The 20,265-nt window shown below is 35.9% G+C and overlaps 1 protein-coding gene across 1 annotated transcript; it reads left to right on the plus strand.

Moving 5' to 3' along the window:
* Nucleotides 1-2,459: 2,459 nt before the first annotated feature.
* LOC125649007 (elongation factor 2-like) lies at nt 2,460-20,265 on the plus strand. Its single transcript, XM_048876138.2, has 12 exons — nt 2,460-2,615; nt 3,113-3,327; nt 6,885-7,075; nt 8,738-8,946; nt 10,816-11,299; nt 12,231-12,426; nt 13,301-13,559; nt 15,228-15,479; nt 16,536-16,745; nt 16,851-17,033; nt 17,181-17,313; nt 19,798-20,265. The coding sequence occupies exons 1-12, from the start codon at nt 2,613-2,615 to the stop codon at nt 19,989-19,991; spliced, it is 2,529 nt and encodes an 842-aa protein (XP_048732095.2). The 5' UTR covers nt 2,460-2,612; the 3' UTR covers nt 19,992-20,265.

The following is a 20,265-nucleotide window of genomic DNA, read 5'->3' on the forward strand; positions in this document are numbered from 1 at the left end:
AGAAGAGATGAGTAATTTTAGAGAGTAATAAGCTTTTTATAATTGTAATTTTACCAATTGGAGTAATATTTTTTTTTGACTATTGAATAATTTCCTTATGGATATTCGCCAATTTCTCATCAAAGTTCAGCTGCTCTATATTTTGTAAATCTGCTGCATATTTTACACCTACTATATTAAAAGGCCCTGTGATCCATTGTATTTCAGAGTTGTTATTCAAAGTGTCAGTAGAATAAGCTTTAAAACCTGTCCAGATCGCCTTGGTCTTAGAAATGTTTGGCTTTAAACCAGAGAATTTTGAAAACTGAAAAAGATCAAGTGCAGATTTCAGACTTTTTTTCAGACCCATCGAGAAAGAGAACAGTGTCATCAGTGCTGGCTCATATTGCAAAAGACAAATCTTTCTTTACCTATTTTCATGCCCCTAATATTACTGTTTTGACGAAGCATATGTCTCATAATTTCGACACATAGATTAAATAGATAGGGTGAGACAGGGTCACCTTGACGACAGCCTCTTCCAGTTTAAAAAAAGCTTGGCCTTATTATAGAACACTGAAATCCACTTCATAATGTCAGGTCCAAAGTTAAAAAAACTAGTGTATTGAATAAAAATGTCCATGATATAGAGTCAACAGCCCCTTCAAAGTCAGTAAGTAAGATCTTCCCAGGTATCTGTTGTTCATGAGCATATTGCAATACATCATACATCATACGACTGTTCTCACGAGGAAGCCCTTAAATTTTGGTTTTCATGAATAAGGAAATCTAAAACATTCTTAATTCTATTGCAAAATATGCAGAAGCAATTTTATACGAAACATTCAAAAGAGATACTGGACGCCAATTTTTAAGATATTCCCAATGTTTGTTTTTCTTGGGAATAATGTTTATTGCTCCTTGTCGTTGGCTTATGGATAACTCACCCTTTTGAAATCCGGAATTTTAAGATCTAATAAGAAAGCGTCCAATATCTATCGAATTTTTTTTTTTTATAGAATTCAGTAGTGAATCCACCAGTGCCAGGACTTTTATCATTTTTCATATTTTTTAAGGTTGAATGGGCTTCCTCTCTATAGTAATGATACCTTCTAATTTGTTTGACACATCAAAGCTAAGTATATTAACATTAGAGTTCTATCCTCATTATTTAATTACTATGGTACACAAATGTTTGAAATCTTTGACAGTACAGTATACGTATGAAACATATGATACTGTCAGCGACATGGGCCCTCCATATTTCTAAATCGCCGAAAAAACTATGCAATGTACTTTGGAATTCTTGAATTATATTTTAAAATTAGTTTATGATGCATTTTATCTCAGCTCAGCATATACATAGAAGTGAGAATCAATGGTCTTTTGGATTTATGACGTAACATTTATAAGGTGTGCTACTATGTATATATATGCATAGGTGTATGTGCATCATGTTTGGATTTGTGCCCCCCCCCCCCCCCCCCCGGGAATTGCTAGTATTTAATACCTTTGCTTACCTACGTGTATATTTTAATCAGATTGCCCCTTGAACCATACTCTTTGATATTTATGAAATAAACATCATTGGTTTTAGAAATGTCAGCATTTGCTGTCATGATTTTCGAAATTTTCATATGACGAACTGAACTCATTACGGGGTAATGGTCATCATCTTTGTTATGATATAGAGGGAATATATACAGAATTAATCCTCTTCAAAATTAATGCTCATGTTAAAAATGTATCTCTGCAATGTATTCTAAAATGTATATGATGTTATGAATATTTCTGAGATAAGTGTTTTTATTTCATCATAATTTAACCAGAAATTATTTCAGGAGAATTTGTCAAGAGAAAAGGAAAATTTTCTTTGAGAACTCACGTTTGGTCACGGAGTCCGTGTACGATCTCCATTTTACCATGATGATTTCCTGAACAAAAACTCGAGAATGAATAGGAGAGTAAATATGATGACAGATTTTATTGGATAATGTCAGTCAGTGATAAAATGTAAAATACATGACATATTTCAATAGTAACATATGTGGTAGATATCTCTAAATACAATGCGACGTGCTCTTATTAATTTTCTTTATATTCATTTGTAGTGTTTTTGAAAATTATTTTTTCTTTATTAACTTCTCCCCGAATTTGTGGATTCGTGGGGTAAAAAATGAATCGATCTTCCGTCCCACCCATCCCATTACCTGTCAGTCTCATTAAAATCAAATCTTCACTAATCTATTTTTTATTTTTTTATTTTTTTTTATCATTATTAACGCGACAGAGCTGGTGTTAATCAGACTAATTTCGCACAGAAATTCATTTCATAAGGGGTGCAAAGCATAAACCGAAGAAATTGTAATAACAAAATGGTTGAATAAAACCAGTTTTCATGAAGGAGATTATGCCAGACTGCAGAGACATAGAGATCTTCGATTATGTGTATATATATTTTGAAGAAGAGAGCCGGAATCTATGCAAGACGAAACAACCGACCACCGCATTACGCGTGGCACCATTTCACAACATTCGGCAACACACGTGATCACACGGTCTTTTCCGTCGAGTCAACGAAAGAGGGCAGCTGAGCACAAAATAGTGGTTGTCCATCTAAGACTCGATCCAAAATGGTAGGCCCCATCCGCATATTTTGAGAACTTTAAATGATATTTTAATGATTAATATACTTAAATCTAGAGTTTAACTAAGATGTTTTTCGTAGGAGTCCTTGTAAATGGATCTTTTATGCTGGTGTTCTAAATTGACGTACACCGGCCATGAGTGACGTATACGTTCCAGATTGAAGTTCGCTAAACACTACATTGAATATCTTAATAAATTGATTTGATGTTAGATTAACAGTATGTTACATGTACCTTCCTCGCATGTAAGACTGGAGTGTACACGAATAATTCTACACTTTGATTTCATAATGTGTAAACAAAGAATTTAAGATGACAGAAATTTTTTAACATGTGATGTAATACCTAGGGATCTAATACAAATTATGATGAACATCAGATTTTTGTTTATCCCAGCGAAACGAGACGTTGAAATTAACCTAAAGTCGAGAATCTGATCGTACTGGACTTGGTGATTTTAATTCGTGTATGACTTCGTATTTTAGGTGAACTTTACCGTAGACGAGATCCGTGAGATCATGGACCATAAACATAACATTCGTAACATGTCTGTGATTGCCCACGTCGATCATGGAAAGTCAACACTGACTGATTCTTTGGTTAGCAAAGCTGGTATCATTGCATCAGCAAAAGCAGGAGAAACCCGATTTACAGACACCAGAAAGGATGAACAGGAGAGATGCATTACCATCAAGTCTACGTAAGGGTTACCATGAATGTGTAGTTTTTCTTTCTTAATAACTAACATGTACGTGTGTGTGTGTTAGGGCTGTCGTGGTTTCACGAATTTCGGGTCAGGGTCGGTTTAGAATTTTTAAATCTGGGGTTCTTGTCTATATAAATTTTATATATACAATTATTATGTACTTTCAATTTCATCTCTTCTTTTATCTTTAAAAGTTTGCGGGAATATATCACACGATATATGCCCGCAAACATTACGTTACAATCAATACACAAGCCGTTGCTTTTATCACGCCCACAAATTATTACGGTGTTAATTTTCAAATTTTTCGAGTTTTTCATCTTTTACTCAGTTTAACCAATAAAGAGGTTTAAAATGAAATTATTGTCAGTTTCTAAATGAAATTGAAAGCATATAATAAAAAGGTTATAGACTTGGTATGGGAAAATATGACGACCTTGTTTTTTGTCGCGGACAGACTGAAGTGCCAAAAAACTCGGTCGTCATATTTTCCCATACAAAGTTTATAACCTATAAGTACAAATCAAAAACCTATATTTGTATTAAATTACTTGTGGATGTAGACTCTAGTTTAGACTTGACATCTATGGTAATAGAAACAGCATTGTCACTTCTACTTGTTTCCATTCCATGCATTCAGAATAATTATCTTGTCATTGGGTATGTTGATCATGTGGCATATTTTAAATTTGTCTGACATATCTTGCATACTGCTATTGTTTTGCCCAGACTCCACGATGCCATCATTGGACAATAAATCAAAAAACAGTCACACTTTAGATTTTGACACGATATTTTAAATGAATTTCTGATGATTCTATCATAATAACTGGACCTGAACTGAATTCCAGAAAAATAGAACCCAATACGACCTGCGGTTTTCAGTTTTTTGGTATCCATTGCTGCTCTAGTGTGTGTACTGACGTGCAAAGGAAATACAACTATTAAATTTTATTAATTTATTTCAAACTATATAATTACTATCTAGTTGATGTAAAGGTCATTCATTCTATTGGACAACAAAGAATTTGCCATTTAGCATAAAATGTAAAGGCTGAAGAGGTGGGAGCCTTTGAAATTTTCCTACGATTTTAAAATAAGGCTTAGAAAAAATATTTTTGCAGGGATGGACTTAAGTTTTAACTTTCATTTTACTTGAATAATTGTGATTTGATGTTTCTTAGAAGTCCCACATTGTGTCCACAAATGAAGGATCGGATGCAAACATTAATCAATGATTCGGGTTGAGGTCACAATATGGGCTCAAAGTTTAACATGAATGTATATTGTATAAATGTATTCTAGAACAGTACGTCAATGTATATTTTAGATAACTTCTCGTATATTTGTAAATCATCAAATTCTGACAAACGTGTTCTGGTACCTATAACTTGCTGACTTTATGAGCCAGACATGCATCTATAATAGTTTGGGCCTCTTTAGGAAAAGACTTGCTAATGGTAGACAATTTCAGAGTCTGATAAACTTCATTTGTCTCATGAGTTGTTTTTAATGGCTCTAGATTATATGGCCTGATGTTTTCTGGAGCATGTTATTTCCTCACTTAATTCCCATCCATTGATATAGTGTGCTGTAGCCATTGTCATTGCTCCTTTCTAATATATATATAACTCGTCTAACGAATTGTTGACAATAGGGGTGCAACAATACGCTTACCTCACGATACGATACGTATCGCGATACACAGAAGATACTAAGAATAATAACCAATTACATTGATTTTGGTATCATTTAATGTCTCTTTAAAGCTGCATATTTTTCTGTCCTGGATGGGTGCTTGTATTTTGGTTCCAGTGTTGATAACATTTGTTTGAACCCCTCGCTCTCAACAATCGAATATGGCCGCATGTCCGTTGCAATAAATATTTCAATTGAACGTGATATATTCATTGACTGGGGCGAGTTTATTGGCATCTTAACTTTCATAGCATCTTTCAAGCGCATTTGTGAATGTGTAGGAACCTTTTTCCGAGTGACAGAAAAATCAATGCAGGGGTGATGCCTTTTCATGTGTGTTGCCATGTTCGAAGTTTTCCCCGATATGTACGGCACATCAGAAAAACAGTGCTTGCAAGTTGTAACATTGGAAACAGGGACTTGCTTACCGTTTTCTGTTGTTTTTTGGAAACCGAAGTGCTCCCATATGGAAGATTTGTGGCTTGCTGGAGGAGCAATTAATTCAACAGAACCACGTTTTCCACTACCGGAAGCCATTTTTACAACGTAAATTTAGAACCAAAGCGGACGATTCATATAAATCCGGACCGAGAATACCGAACCGCGGTACAGTATGGCGTATCGAGAATCGAACCATAGCATAATATTACTGCGATATACCATCTCACGGTTTATCGTTGCACCCTTAGTTGACAATTCTCAGAAAAACAGCTTCAGCTAGTGTGTTTATCTTCTGTGTGCTCATTTGATATTTTGTGTGGATTCACAGGGTTTGACATTAACTTTTTTGAGCACTAGACCAGTCGGGCTACTTCAAATGATATTTAATAGACCTGACCTTACATCCACTAGCCCTGACCAACTCTCCAGAAAAAACCTGATAGATTTTCCATATCTAAATACTTAATTTAAATTACAATTGTCTCAAAAAACGATTTAGTCTCGCCATTCAATTTGATGTTTTTATATACTTTCAATCGTATTTTCAGTTTCTTTAAATTCTAATACCGGCACGGAAATTCTTTAATCCATTTAGAATAAAATGACCTCAATATTTTTATTTTTTTTTCTATTTCATAAGCACTTCTTCTCAACGTTTTCCTTTTTTATTTTTCTTGGGACATCGTTTGCTTTCCTTGAGGACGAGAAATCGTATTTGAATATAGACATTCCCGCACATATGTAAACACCAAAAAATTGTTGTGTACGACGTAATTCATTAATTTGATCAACACTTTCTTATATTCAATTCAAATGAACTGTTTTATTTTTTTAATGAAAATGAATTCAATAATTCTATCTAACCAAAACATAACTTTACACACATTAATATTGTGTAGATGTCGTAGAACATCACTTCCGACTGCGACTTATTAGAACTAAAAATATAGATTATATCATGCGGATCAAAATTGCTTGTAAACTCTTTACAGTTTTTTTTTTAAAGAATAGAATATCTTAGGATTTAAAGTAAAGTTTCTTAAATTTGTTTATTTTTAAACACGACCAGTCGGACTAGTAAGTTGACATTTTACCCGACCGGACCTATCATTTAGTAGGCTCGGTTGGTCGGACGTGCCTTAGTGTCAAACCCTGATTCAAACTCCAAAGAGCCCAAGTGATTTTCCAAATAAAATTAGTCGTGTCAGTCATGTGTGACTGTCCTTTCAACTTGATTATATATGTACATTGCTTGATTGTGTGTTGGGCAGGCTAAACATTTTCCTACAAGTGCCATTATAAACATGGAGGTATAGGAAGAAAATGATAATATTCTGTTTTATACATATATAAGAGACTTGGTCTAGCATTTGTTCACAGAGCAAATTAAAAACAGTCATATACTTTTTCAGTGCTATATCTCTGTACTACGAATTGAAGAAAGATGATCTCCAGTACATCATTGGTGAGAAGGACCCCGAAGGTCGCAATGATTTCTTGATCAACTTGATCGATTCCCCTGGCCACGTTGATTTCTCCTCTGAAGTAACAGCCGCTCTACGTGTGACTGATGGAGCTCTTGTCGTTGTTGACTGTGTTTCAGGTAAATTGCAGAACTTCTTGATGACTACCATTCCAATTCTTTTCAAATTTGGTATGAAGCATCTTTGGGACAAGGGTGACATAAATTGTAGATTTCAGGACTCCTGCACACATTGGGCTTTGCAGGTGGGGCAAAAACTGCCAAAATTAACCAATTTTCAAAAATCTATACAACTGCTCATCTGTAAGAAAAACTAATTCCAAAATGATTAGAGCAGAAAAGCCTCTACGTAAATTTCATAATCCTCGGAGTAGAGGTTCATTATTTGTCCTTGATTATTATTAACCATGCCATTGAGAGATTTTTTTAAGAAAGAAAAAATGGTAGTCATCATTTTCACAGCTAATGTCCCTTTGAATTGGTATAATTGACATTGTAAGGAATAATGACAAAAACCTAAAATAATTTCATGAAATTTCTGTGCTTGTCACTTGTTTTAAAGATCTATAAAATTAAACAGAATAAAGGCAGATGTTTGTAATTTTAGTAATTGATCAGATGTAATCTCTTACAAACAATTCCGATATGATATCCTCCCCTGGGGCCCGGCACAGGAGGTTACAATCTGTTTTTGGTCATTACGCATTTATACGCAATGGATGTGGAACAGATATAAAGACTATATGCATATTTAGGAAAACCAGAAAGATTCATAAATTAATCCAGAATGTTTGTGTAACACAATTCAAACACCTATTGGATATTTACTGTAAATGAATAATGAAACATTAGACCACCTGTCTGTCATTAACACCTCTAGGCGTGGGGATTTGAATCCATGGTTTCTTACCTGGTTAAGGAATATATGAGATTTTGCCAGGACTTGCGTAAGTGGTTGATTTTGATTGGGGACTGATAACAGGAGCTTTCCTACTACACATTCGTTTGTTGGTCCTGCATTGCAAAAATGGTGCACATCTTTAGCAAATTTAAATGATTTATGGGAAGTGCACAATTAAGGAATTAATTTTTAGGCTGTTCGTATTATGGCAGCATAGAAAATTTTTGCGATTCAACTTTGATGTCGAGTGGAAAGGTCATTTACATGCTCGTATCACAGACAACTGAAAGCAGTGAAAGAGATATAGTTAAATATCACAGACAACTGAAAGCAGTGAAAGAGCTATAGTTAAATATCGCAGACAAATCATTTGTTAATCAAAATATTATTGTAGACAAATAGACCTGCAGAAAAGTATACTCGATGCATTTTATTGTCCAGACTGGTATTGAAATGTCTGACATGCAAGAATCAGATTTCAAAAGTCATGGAGTAAAAACAATGTGCTGTACAATGATAGTGTTTTTAACTTTTAACATCTTTATTCTTGGCCATATCTTAAATTTGCTCTTGCAATCTGCTGATTATTGACAAAGAACTGAAGCTCCCACTTCAACCCTACATGAAAGTTTAAAATTATGCAGCCTGTTTTGCATCACTACTTTTTCAGAAAACAAACATTGCTTCAAATTTTTAATAGTAAGATGATTATTTAGGTCAATAAGAACTATCACAAATGATGCACCCAGGTGTTGACGGTTGTTGCTCAGTGAAGAAAGGCATGTTTTTGTCTTTAATTTCTTGAATTTACAGCAGCCCCTTAATGCAAGCCATTTTCTTCAAGCAGATGGCCAGATTATACAAGGTTTATTGTATTGCAGGTGTATGTGTACAGACTGAGACTGTGTTGAGACAAGCTATTGGAGAGAGAATCAAGCCTGTCCTCTTCATGAACAAGATGGATCTGGCTTTACTTACACTTCAGCTGGAGGCAGAGCCCATGTACCAGGTCTTCCAGAGAATTATTGAGAATGTCAATGTCATCATTGCCACTTATGGAATAGATGACAACCCTATGGGAGACATCAATGTAAGTCTTGAGAATACAATAGCATGCCTGGCCCACTTGCTTGATTTTCCACACTTTCGCTCAAATGAGCTCTTTAGGTTGCCTGAGTCACTAAGATAACCTATTGGTGTTGGTCTGTGTCTGCCTTCATGAGCGAACAACTGAAACATTTTATAATTGCCATCCCAAATTTTTTCAAATTTGGTATGCAGTGTCTTTGGGATGAAGAAGACATAAATTGTAAATTTTAATAAAAATCTGACCTATTCATGGTAACTGTATATGTCCTGAACTATCTATGGTAGATCTTTCAATCTTGTATATATATTTCTTGTGGCAAGACCTTTCATTTCATATTAGTCCTTTGGGGACCCGGCTTAGAATAGGTCCTCAGTACCCCTTTTCGTAAGAGGCAACTAAATGGATGAGACCGGCCCTGTGTCACAGTAGGTGTGGCATGATAAAAATCCCTCCCTGCTCAAAGGCCTTAAGGTAATTCCACCCTTCTAGAATTATTGGATCAACGTCAGAAAATTACAATTTTCCTTAAACACTTTAACAGCATTATCAAAATGTTCGTGAAAAATAAAAGAATCCATCGCATAATGGACTTGATAAATCTAATGAAAACAGTTATTTCCCTTGGATTCAGCAGGGGTCTAGAATTTTTTTGTTACAGTCACTTGCCCACGGGCAAGTACTACCTAGAAATCCACTGCCCAAGTTCAAAATTCACTTGCCCTAAAATAAAATATTTTTGTCATAAATGTTTTCTTTTTCTTGTTTACTTTTTAGTTTCATTCTTGTCTTCATTATCCCCTTTGCCTTTCTCATTTCCAGCACTAGCACTTTTTTTTCTTTAGCAAAACCAAATTGGAAAAAAACTTTTTTACACATTTTCATCAAACAAGAAATTGATATTGAAAATTAGAATAAAAAAGGAGAAAACAAGACAACTTAGTGTTTTTTAAAATAGTAGTTGTTTGATATTTTAATGTATAATTGATTATTCATCGTAGTTAAACATCCTAAACATTAAAAGGGGAGGAAGAAAATATGAAATTTTTCAGCTCAAATCATGTCTATGCCTCTTTAAGGTAGAGCTTTTTATATTTTGTATGGAGATTCTTCATGTTTAAAACTGTTTTAAATGAAACGTATTGCATAATTTTCAAGTTGAAAGTGATGAAATTCAAATTTTGTGATATGCATATTTCAATATTTTACACACCATTATGTGGGCTGTCATATGCAATAAAAAAAAACCAAAAAAAAAACCTGACCCGACCCCCCCCCACCCCCCCCCCCCCCCCCCCCCCCCCCCCCCCCCCCCCCCCCAGCATATTCCAGCCTCTGGCGTTCATGTCGAGCCTGCGGCTCTTGATTTTCCCCTTTTATAGGAAAAGGGTTGTAAAATAAAATAGCTAGATAAATCCCTGGAATTAAATGTTGTCCATGATGAATAACAGTGAATAAATTAGGCTCCTAGAAACTGAGTTTTTAAAAATATCTAACACTACTTTCACAATCAGTGGATTGGAGAAGGTCGCATTAAACATCGCTGTATGTTACTACCTAACTAATGAACGAGACTTTTTGATATCGGGGACTTAGTTTTATGTCCGTATTGTGGCTAAAACTTGCAACATGACCTTTAAGTTTAGTAAAATCAAAACTGTGGAGCTAGGTTGGGGTCGATGATATGGGGTCAAAATGTTATGGGATCAAAGGTGAAAATATTCTGATGAACAGCAGGGTCAAGGTTACTTTCTGTGAGTGCCAATGTCCATGGGCCTCTTGTTTCACATTGTGAGTGAATTTCACATTAAATCATAATATTTGGGGGGGATTTGTATGTAATTTGAAGTCATGGTGTGTGGTGTGTTGTAGGTTGACCCTAAGAAGGGAACAGTAGGCTTTGGAGCTGGTCTTCATGGATGGGCTTTCACCTTGAAAGACTTTGGTGCCATGTACAGCAAGAAATTTGGCATTGCTGAAGACAAACTAATGAGAAAACTGTGGGGAGACAACTTCTACAATGAGAAGGAAAAGAAGTGGTCCATTGATAGCAATGCTGGAGATCGTGGATTTGTCAAATACATTTTGACCCCCATCTACCACGTCTTTAACACCTGCATGAAGAGTCCGAAGGAAAAGGCTCTGGCCCTAGCTGAGAAAATGGGAGTTAAACTTACAGTTGACGATAAAGAATTAGAGGAGAAACAGCTGTTGAAGGTTATCATGAGGAAGTGGCTTCCCGCTGGAGATGCTATGTTGCAGATGATTGTCATTCATCTTCCCTCGCCTGTCACTGCTCAACGTTACCGTATGGAGAACTTGTACGAAGGACCTATGGATGATGATGCTGCTGTGGGTAAGAAGAAATGATTTTTTTTTTTTTACAAAATTTCAAAAGTTGTTTCCGTGTGTTTAATGATTCTGTTATCTATTTGGAAGAAGGAAAAAACACTTAAATGACAATTCTGATTATAATCGATTACACGTGTCCAATTATTACCGATATATGATTATGGTTTTTGGTTTGATTACTCATCACTAATGATTAGGTCTAGTACCTTGTTTATTCAAACTAGCTTTAACAGCAGGTTTTTAAAAAACTTTCATAATCATGCTATTCTTGTGCATATTTTTTTGCTTTAAAAAGGTCACCTTGTCATTTGCGAAAATGTAATGTCACTGAATTACGAAAGCATCGCAAAAGTAGACGGCTCATTCTAGGGCGCTTGCAGCTGAAAACACACATCCTTGGATATATCATATATCCTCCTGTGGCTCGTAAAGTTTAGAGAAAACATCCAAGGATTGCTGATTGTATACTCCGCTTAAGACAACTCATTCTTAGAAACATTCATGAATTTATCTACTTTGTGTTACTTCATAGTACAACTTAACAAAATGTGAATATACATGTGATAAAAACCTGGACACACGCACATTAAATATTTACTAGCCCGATCATTGAGAAATTTTATTGAGTATTAAAATACTTGCCCCAAGGGCACATGCTTTTTGCAAATCACTAACCCAAATCCATAATTGACTGGCCCCAGACCATTGGGCCATCAATTATTTCGAGCCCTGGTCATTGCAGTGCGTATCGTATCATGAAAGGGGAATATCGTTTCAGTCCTACAAGTAAACAAATTATGGGACAACTTCAGGGAGGAGAACCATGTAATCAAACTAGTTTGACAAGAATTAGTGGATGCACTCTGTCTATGTATGTCTTGTAAGGATTTGAAAATAGTGAACAATACTAATATTTTAGACTTTGAAATTTTCAGCTGTAAAGTCATGTAACCCCAAGGGACCTCTCATGATGTACATCTCCAAGATGGTACCCACCTCTGACAAGGGTAGATTTTACGCTTTTGGACGTGTTTTCTCTGGTACAGTTGCCACTGGAATGAAGGCCCGTATCATGGGACCTAATTATACTCCAGGGAAGAAGGAAGACTTGTATGAGAAGTCCATCCAGAGGTAGGGATGTAATGTGGAAGGTCTATCAAAAATTGAATGAGAGAATTTTACTTGGTTAAAGATTGAAGAAAAACACTACTTGCAACATTTCAAAATAAAATTTACAATACATGTATTTTTGCCAAGGCACTTTCTTAGAGATGATGTGAATGATTCTCCTATAAACAGGAAGTTTACTGGAAGTGATGTAATGGAAGACCTACTCATTACAAGAAATGAGCTTCTAGTTTTATTTTTGATATTAATTATTTGATGATAAATTTTAGATGGAAAATTTTGTTTTTGAACATTTCAACCAAAATATTGTTTTCAAGCACCATCAAAGTTTTCAATCTACATGTATTTTGACTTTTTCAAAAATAAGGAGGGTGATCCTTATTTTAGCAGTATATTAAAACCACCTGGAATTTGCACTATTGTTTATGTAAGCATTTCTTAGTTCTTAGTCACTCTCTAATGTTAAATTGAAGTCCACTTAGCATTTTAGCTCACTGGTACTAAAACAGATTTCAATGTCTGTCCTGGTGACTTGAGACAAAATGTAAACATACTACTTTTACTATTAAAAGATACTAAATTGCAGGTTTTGATACCATATCTTGTGGAATAAATGACAGGTATCGGAACTTTAATAGATATAAAAAGAGAAAGAAAACAAACTTGTGTATGAGTTTATAGGTCACCTCAGCAAATATATTCATTAAAAAATACAACATTAAAGAATTTATGATCTCCAAAAAATGTCAATGATCTCCCCTAAATCAATAGGGATTAGTTTAACTTTTGAAATGAAATATGCTGGCTAGTTCTGGGAGAATGATGTCCAAAGTGACAATTAAAACAGTTGAATGAATATGAAATTTGACATTTGTAGAACCATTTTGATGATGGGACGTTACATTGAGCCTATTGAGAATGTCCCCTGTGGTAACATCTGCGGACTGGTAGGTGTTGACCAGTACCTTATCAAGACTGGAACCATCTCTACATTCAAGGATGCCCATAACATGAGAGTGATGAAGTTCAGTGTCAGTCCTGTTGTCAGAGTTGCTGTGGAGTGCAAAAACCCAGCTGAACTCCCCAAGCTAGTTGAGGGCCTTAAACGACTCGCCAAATCTGATCCTATGGTGCAGGTTAGTTTTTTGTACGACACTGAAATTTTAAGAAAGTCACCCGAGGCACTCCAGTGACTTATTGTGATTGGTAGTGGTCAATCATTGTCCATTTATAGAGATTATCTTTATCATTTGAAAGACTTCTTGAAGTTTGTCGATATGGTATAAAAACTTCATGCATATTTAGGAAAAGCAGAAAAGGATGTACCAAAATTGTGAATTTTGCAACCCCAGGGTTTTGGCTTTTGGACAAGTTGAAATTAGTCATTTTGAGTTAATGTATATTATGTAAAGTCTTTCATTATATTCACTTTTGAGGACATTCAAGTTTTAAGAATACATTTTGGTTTTTTGTGTATTGAAATTAAGCTTAAATATTCAGAATTGGAAATTGTTTTCTAGATTTCATAGCCCTTGGGACTAGTGATGCTTTTAACTAAGGGCTGTTCCAGAAATTATCAAATGGGGGGGTCGGGCGGCAAATGATATTTTTTTGTGTGGGTAGTCGTATTTTTTTCATATTTTATTTGGTCCGTGGTTGGACTGTTCAAAAAATATTTATTGTGGGTAGTTTCTATTGTTTTATTTTGTGCCACGTGGGTGTTGAGTTTTCAGAATATTTTTATTGTCGCTCTTGTCGTGTTGGTTACAAAGGAAACTTGAAAACGTGCTTTCGAAATCGGAAGTAACATAGAACTATTCGAGTTGTCGCTCTTTGCAGCGCATAACTTTCCATTACGGCACTCTTCAAATTAGAGGCGCGTTTAGTAGGGTCCCTTTGGACGTGATGGCGGCGAACTCTGTTCTGTAGATTATTACAGTTTACAGTGCATCGATTTTGGGAATATTTTGAAACCAATAGGTATTCCGTTTTCTAATAAAAATAGGCAAACCTTAGTTGATTTATACGAGGGTACCGATGCGTTATATTTATCAGTCAGTGTGATGGTGATATAGAGGCCTCTGGGCGCGGGCTCCATTAGAAGACGAACGATTCGTGGAAAAACATATCCATACCCATTTCATGATAATAGCATCGTTTGGACTCCCAATCTTTCCAACATTCCCGCCATAGATGCCTTTGATTGTTGATGTGACATCGTTTCTTCAGAACTACTGTGATACAATGTCGCACAGGCATTACCGCGTCATTGACTAGAATGTTTGTCCCGAAAACCTCGCGAGATTTGTACCGTTTTCATTTTTAAAAATATTTTTGTGGTGGGTCTGGTTAGTTGTTTTTTTTAATTAGATGGGTCATTGTAAAATGAGTTTATCAATTTGATGGGTCATGGGGTAATTTTTTATTTATTTTTTTTTTTTTTTATGGGTGCTTGGTATATACAAAAGGTACCTCCCGACCCCCCATGTATTTATTTCTGGAATAGCCCTAATACTCAGGTGACTGATAACGGCCTGTGGGCCTCTTGTTATCTTCTTATAGTCATTATCGGTATTTTGGAAAATGGAGGTTTTGGGATTTTGACATCAAAAGACCAAAGCTAATGTTATTATTTCCCCAGTTTTGGAAACAAATTGTTTTTACTCCATTTTCTATTGAGTTCATCAAATAAAGTTTTGGAAGTGAACACGTTTATAATGAATTCATGATTACAGCAAAGTGATTTTCATTGGAAAGTGAGATAAATTACACAGCTAATTTCTGTTTAAAATCTTTGTATTCAGTGTACAATTGAAGAGTCTGGTGAACACATCATTGCTGGTGCTGGTGAGCTGCACTTGGAAATCTGTTTAAAGGATCTTGAGGAAGACCATGCCTGTATCCCCATCAAGAAATCTGACCCAGTTGTATCCTACAGAGAAACGGTGTCAGATGAATCCTCCATTACATGTCTATCTAAGTCTCCCAACAAACACAACAGACTGTTCATGAAGGCCAGACCTCTATTTGACGGATTAGCAGAAGCTATTGATAATGTATGTACCCTTTATACTTGAAAACATCTAGTTTCATGAGATTATTTTTTTTTTTAATGGACAAACTTGAGTTATTATACCCCCCGAACGAAGTATTTAGGAATCGCTCTGTCTGTCTGTGCAGATTCGTGTCCGGGCCATAACTTCTTTGTTCTTTGACTTAGGCATACCATATTTGGCACACAGGTGGATCACCATGAGACGATGTGTCGAGTACCTTCATGACCTCTGTATGACCTTGACCTCAAGGTCAAAATTAAAGGGTTTTTTTTTTTTACAATGGATTCGTGTCCGGGCCATAACTTCTTTGTTCTTTGACATAAGCATACCATATTTGACACATGAGTGTATCACCATGAGACGATGTGTCAGGTACCTTCATGACCTCTATATGACCTTGAACTTTTACCTCAAGGTCAAAGTTGATTATAGAGTTTTGACAGTCATACCATAAGCCATGGGTGTATCACCATGAGACTATGTGTCATGCACATTCATGACCTTGACCTTTGATCTCAAGGTCAAAATTGTCACCCTTTGGGAGATTGGGGTAAGAGGGGGGTATTCTTAGTGAGCATTGCTCACAGTACCTCTTGTTAATTAAGTTTTTGCTGAAATTCATCTTGATTAAATTGTACAAATCCTTGGAATTGAAATGCATGAATCGAAGAGTTTAAATTTCGAACCCAAGCTAATTGATATGCAGAATTAATGCATGCAAGGGATGATATAGCTGTTTTTGGAGGGCATTATAACTGTTTCTGGTGTGTTACAGCAGTTTTCTAGACATACAGTGAAAAATATTAAATTTGTGACATATCACGAAAACTTATAGAAAAAATGTTAAGTAAGGCAATGTACAGTATCTGATCAAGTTGAAAACATGTCACTGTTCTAATGTGTTGATTGATTGGTGTACATTTGAAAATAATGGATGACTAGGGTAGAAATTGATTTTATCTTGCGGCATATATAGAATAAGGCTCTCAGGTCATAGATTTCGAAATTGTGAGTGGGAAATGGACATTTTAATTTTGTGAATGTTAAAATTTGTAGGGCGACATCACCCCCAGACAGGAAGTTAAAGAAAGAGCAAGAGTTTTGGCTGATAAATATGAAATGGATGTTGGTGAGTCCAGGAAGATCTGGTGCTTTGGACCAGAAGGAACAGGCCCCAACCTTTTGATTGATGTCACAAAGGGAGTGCAGTATCTCAATGAAATTAAAGACAGTGTGGTGGCTGGATTCCAGTGGGCAACAAAAGAAGCAAGTTTTTATACATTATAAAATAAAAGAGCACCTTTCTGAAATAAAACATCACCAGATGAAAATTGTGATATTTGCTGTCTAATGTCAACTTCATATCAATAGGGTGTCCTCTGTGAAGAGAATGTCCGTGGCGCCAGGTTTGACATCCATGATGTAACATTGCATGCTGATGCCATTCACCGAGGAGGTGGCCAGATTATCCCCACTGCCAGAAGAGTCCTGTATGCCTGTCAGCTGACTGCTAAGCCCAGACTGATGGAGCCAATCTACCTTGTCGAAATTCAGGTCAGAAATTGTACATTTACATTGTACATAAAATTGGGGCAGCTGTATATTGTCTTGGATTCTTTCTGGTGGTGAAAGGGAAACTTCGATTTAAAAAATGGGATGTGAAATGTTTTTGTGAATTGTGGTTTTTATTTTTTAATGCAGTGTCCTGAGGTAGCTGTAGGAGGAATCTTCCAGTGCTTGAATAAGAGGAGAGGTGTAGTGTTTGAAAATAACCAGATTGGATCAACCCCCCAGTTCTTGGTCAAGGCTCACTTGCCTGTAAATGAGTCATTTGGTAAGTTCGCTGTGGCCAGTTAGAAGACAATTGCCACTCTTGAAGAAGTCAGTTGTATGTGATGTACACTACATTGTAATAATCTGTCAATCCTATGAAAAAGAATGATTTACTAGAATGTTCCTGATACAACTGAAAGCAAGAAGAAATCAAAGGTGTAGACAATTTATATACTGTCCTGTGGTCTTTTGAATTTCAGTCCTGATTATTGGAATCATTTTCTCGTTAACAAAACAAGAAAATATTTGGTCCTAGAAAGGGGGGGGGGGGGGGGGTGTCTTCACTATATATTGTCAAAAGGGGGGGGGGGTGTTGTGTTACATGGGTTCAGTTCATACCTTCAGCCTTGAAGAAATACAGAGGGGAGGGGGGGGGGGGTAAATAACACAAAATGTTGATTGTCTTAGATTTTAGAAAAGAAAAAAGGGTACTAGCTGTACACACTTACCCTTCTACCTTACAGTCTTACCATTCACTTCAAACTACCACTAAGAAGGGGGGGGGGGTCAAGTATATATTTACATTAATAGATAACACAAAATGGTGATAGTTCTAAGAAAAAAAATCAGTTGTATGTGATGAACACTACATTGTAATAATCTGTCAATCCTATGAAAAAGAATGATTTACTAGAATGTTCCTGATACAACTGAAAGCAAGAAGAGATCAAAGGTGTAGACAATTTATATACTGTCCTGTGGTCTTTTGAATTTCAGTCCTGATTATTGGAATCTCATTTTCCCGTTAAAAAAAAACAAAGAAAATATTTGGTCCTAGAAAGATATAGGGGGGGGGGGGGGGGGGGGGGGGCATGTCTTCACTATATATTGTCAAAAAATGTTTGGGGGGGGGGGGGGTGTTGTTGTGTTGGTGTTACATGGATTCAGTTCATACCTTCAACCTTGAAGAAATACAAGGGGGAGGGGGGGGGGGGGGGGTAAATAACACAAAATGTTGATTGTCTTATATTTTAGAAAAGAAAAAAGGGTACTATCTGTACACACTTACCCTTCTACCTTACAGTCTTACCATTCACTTCAAACTACCACTAAGAAGGGGGAGGGGGGGGGGTCAAGTATATATTTACATTGATAGATAACACAAAATGGTGATTGTTCTAAGAAAAAAATCAGTTGTATGTGATGAACACTACATTGTAATAATCTGTCAATCCTATGAAAAAGAATGATTTACTAGAATGTTCCTGATACAACTGAAACCAAGAAAAGATCAAAGGTATAGACAATTTTCATACTGTCCTGTGGTCTTTTAGAATTTAGTCCTAATTATTAGAAACATTTTCTCATTAAAGAACAACAAAATATTTGGTCTTAGAAAGATGATTAAGCCAATGACATCTTAACAATATATTGTCTAAAATTCTTGATGAGTAAGGGGATACATGGATTCAATTCACACCTTTGACCTTGTAGAACTACCACGAAGAATGGGGGGGGGGGGGGGGGGGTAAATAACACAAAATGGTGATTGTATAATTATAGGAAAAAATCGTCCCAGCTGTACACCCCCCACCCTTTGACTTTACATTCTTACTATTCACTTGGAACTGCCATAAAGGGGGACATATAGCTATGCTTAGCAATCTTGTTTGGTGATATCCTACAATTCAACTATTTTCCCTTTACTAGTAAGATTGGGGTGGTTGGGTAATTGTATGTATCTACATCAACATTTTTAGGAAGGATCTCCAAATCCATGTTAATCACAAGCTTGCATAACATTTGTAGTTGCTTTGGTAAAAGAAGCGAGAAATGCCCCTCTGTTGCAAAAATTTCCTAAATTTGGTACTTGCTTAGAATCAGTTAATTTAATAGGCGATGATGGGAGGTGCACTTTTATTTATGTTGATTATGATATATTGGAAATGACAGCCTTTTTTAAAACATGATGCTATCATCTATCTAGGCCGATATTCAAATGATAGTAATGTTACTAAATACGAAATTCAAATCTGTTTTGGAAATCATGCAAGATAACTTCATGTTCAGGCGATGAAAATTCAAGAACATGAGGAATACAGTTAGTCTTGTTATTACTATTTAATACTACTAAATCTACTCTTGTGTGTAAATTCAATATTCTCCATTCCATGGCCCCCAAGGGTATTAGTGGGTCCACAGTAGAGCTTTGCTATTTTATATTTATATACATGCATATGAGGAATATATAAATTTTTCTTTAACTGAGATATGATGATTCAAGTTGTGGGAATCTTGTAGAATGTTTTCAATAGCATCAAATAATTACACTGAAAATATAAGCGAGTACGCAGAGACATTAGTGTGTAGAGTGGTTGAATAGCAAGACTTGGCTAATTGCTGAACAGTTATTGATATTCCCATTAAATCTCTGCAAGGTGGCTCAGGTGAGCTTTTTCACCCCTTGGCCTCATTTATTTCCATAGTCCTACCATTAATTTGATATGGGGGCAGAAATACTGAAGTATTCATACTTTCTTTTCAGGTTTCACTGGCGATCTGAGGTCCTGCACGGGAGGTCAGGCTTTCCCACAGTGCGTGTTTGACCATTGGGATGTCCTCCCAGGTGATCCATTTGATCCTTCCAGCAAACCTGCCCAGGTTGTAATAGACACCAGGAAGCGCAAGGGATTAAAGGAGGGTGTACCAGCTCTTGACAATTTCTTGGACAAACTATAAGCAAGCGAGCTATAGCCTATTACTGTGAACTGAAAAAAGGACAGTTTTATCTGTGTTGACAATTATAAGTTATTTATTGTTTCAAAAGGCAAATTGTCATTACTATTGCTTCAAGTCCATAATGAAGTGCTTCAAATCTAGATTCTCTTGTTACGAACCTCAATTCACCAAAATTCATATAGTGCTCGTATGTAATGACGTGGGAAATTCTAAACGCAAAGAAAGTTGTATGAAGTTATGAGAAAAAAAGTAAATTAAAAAAATGGAAAAGAAA

Source organism: Ostrea edulis, chromosome 5 (assembly GCF_947568905.1).
Source record: "Ostrea edulis chromosome 5, xbOstEdul1.1, whole genome shotgun sequence".
Classification (NCBI taxonomy): Eukaryota; Metazoa; Mollusca; class Bivalvia; order Ostreida; family Ostreidae; genus Ostrea; species Ostrea edulis.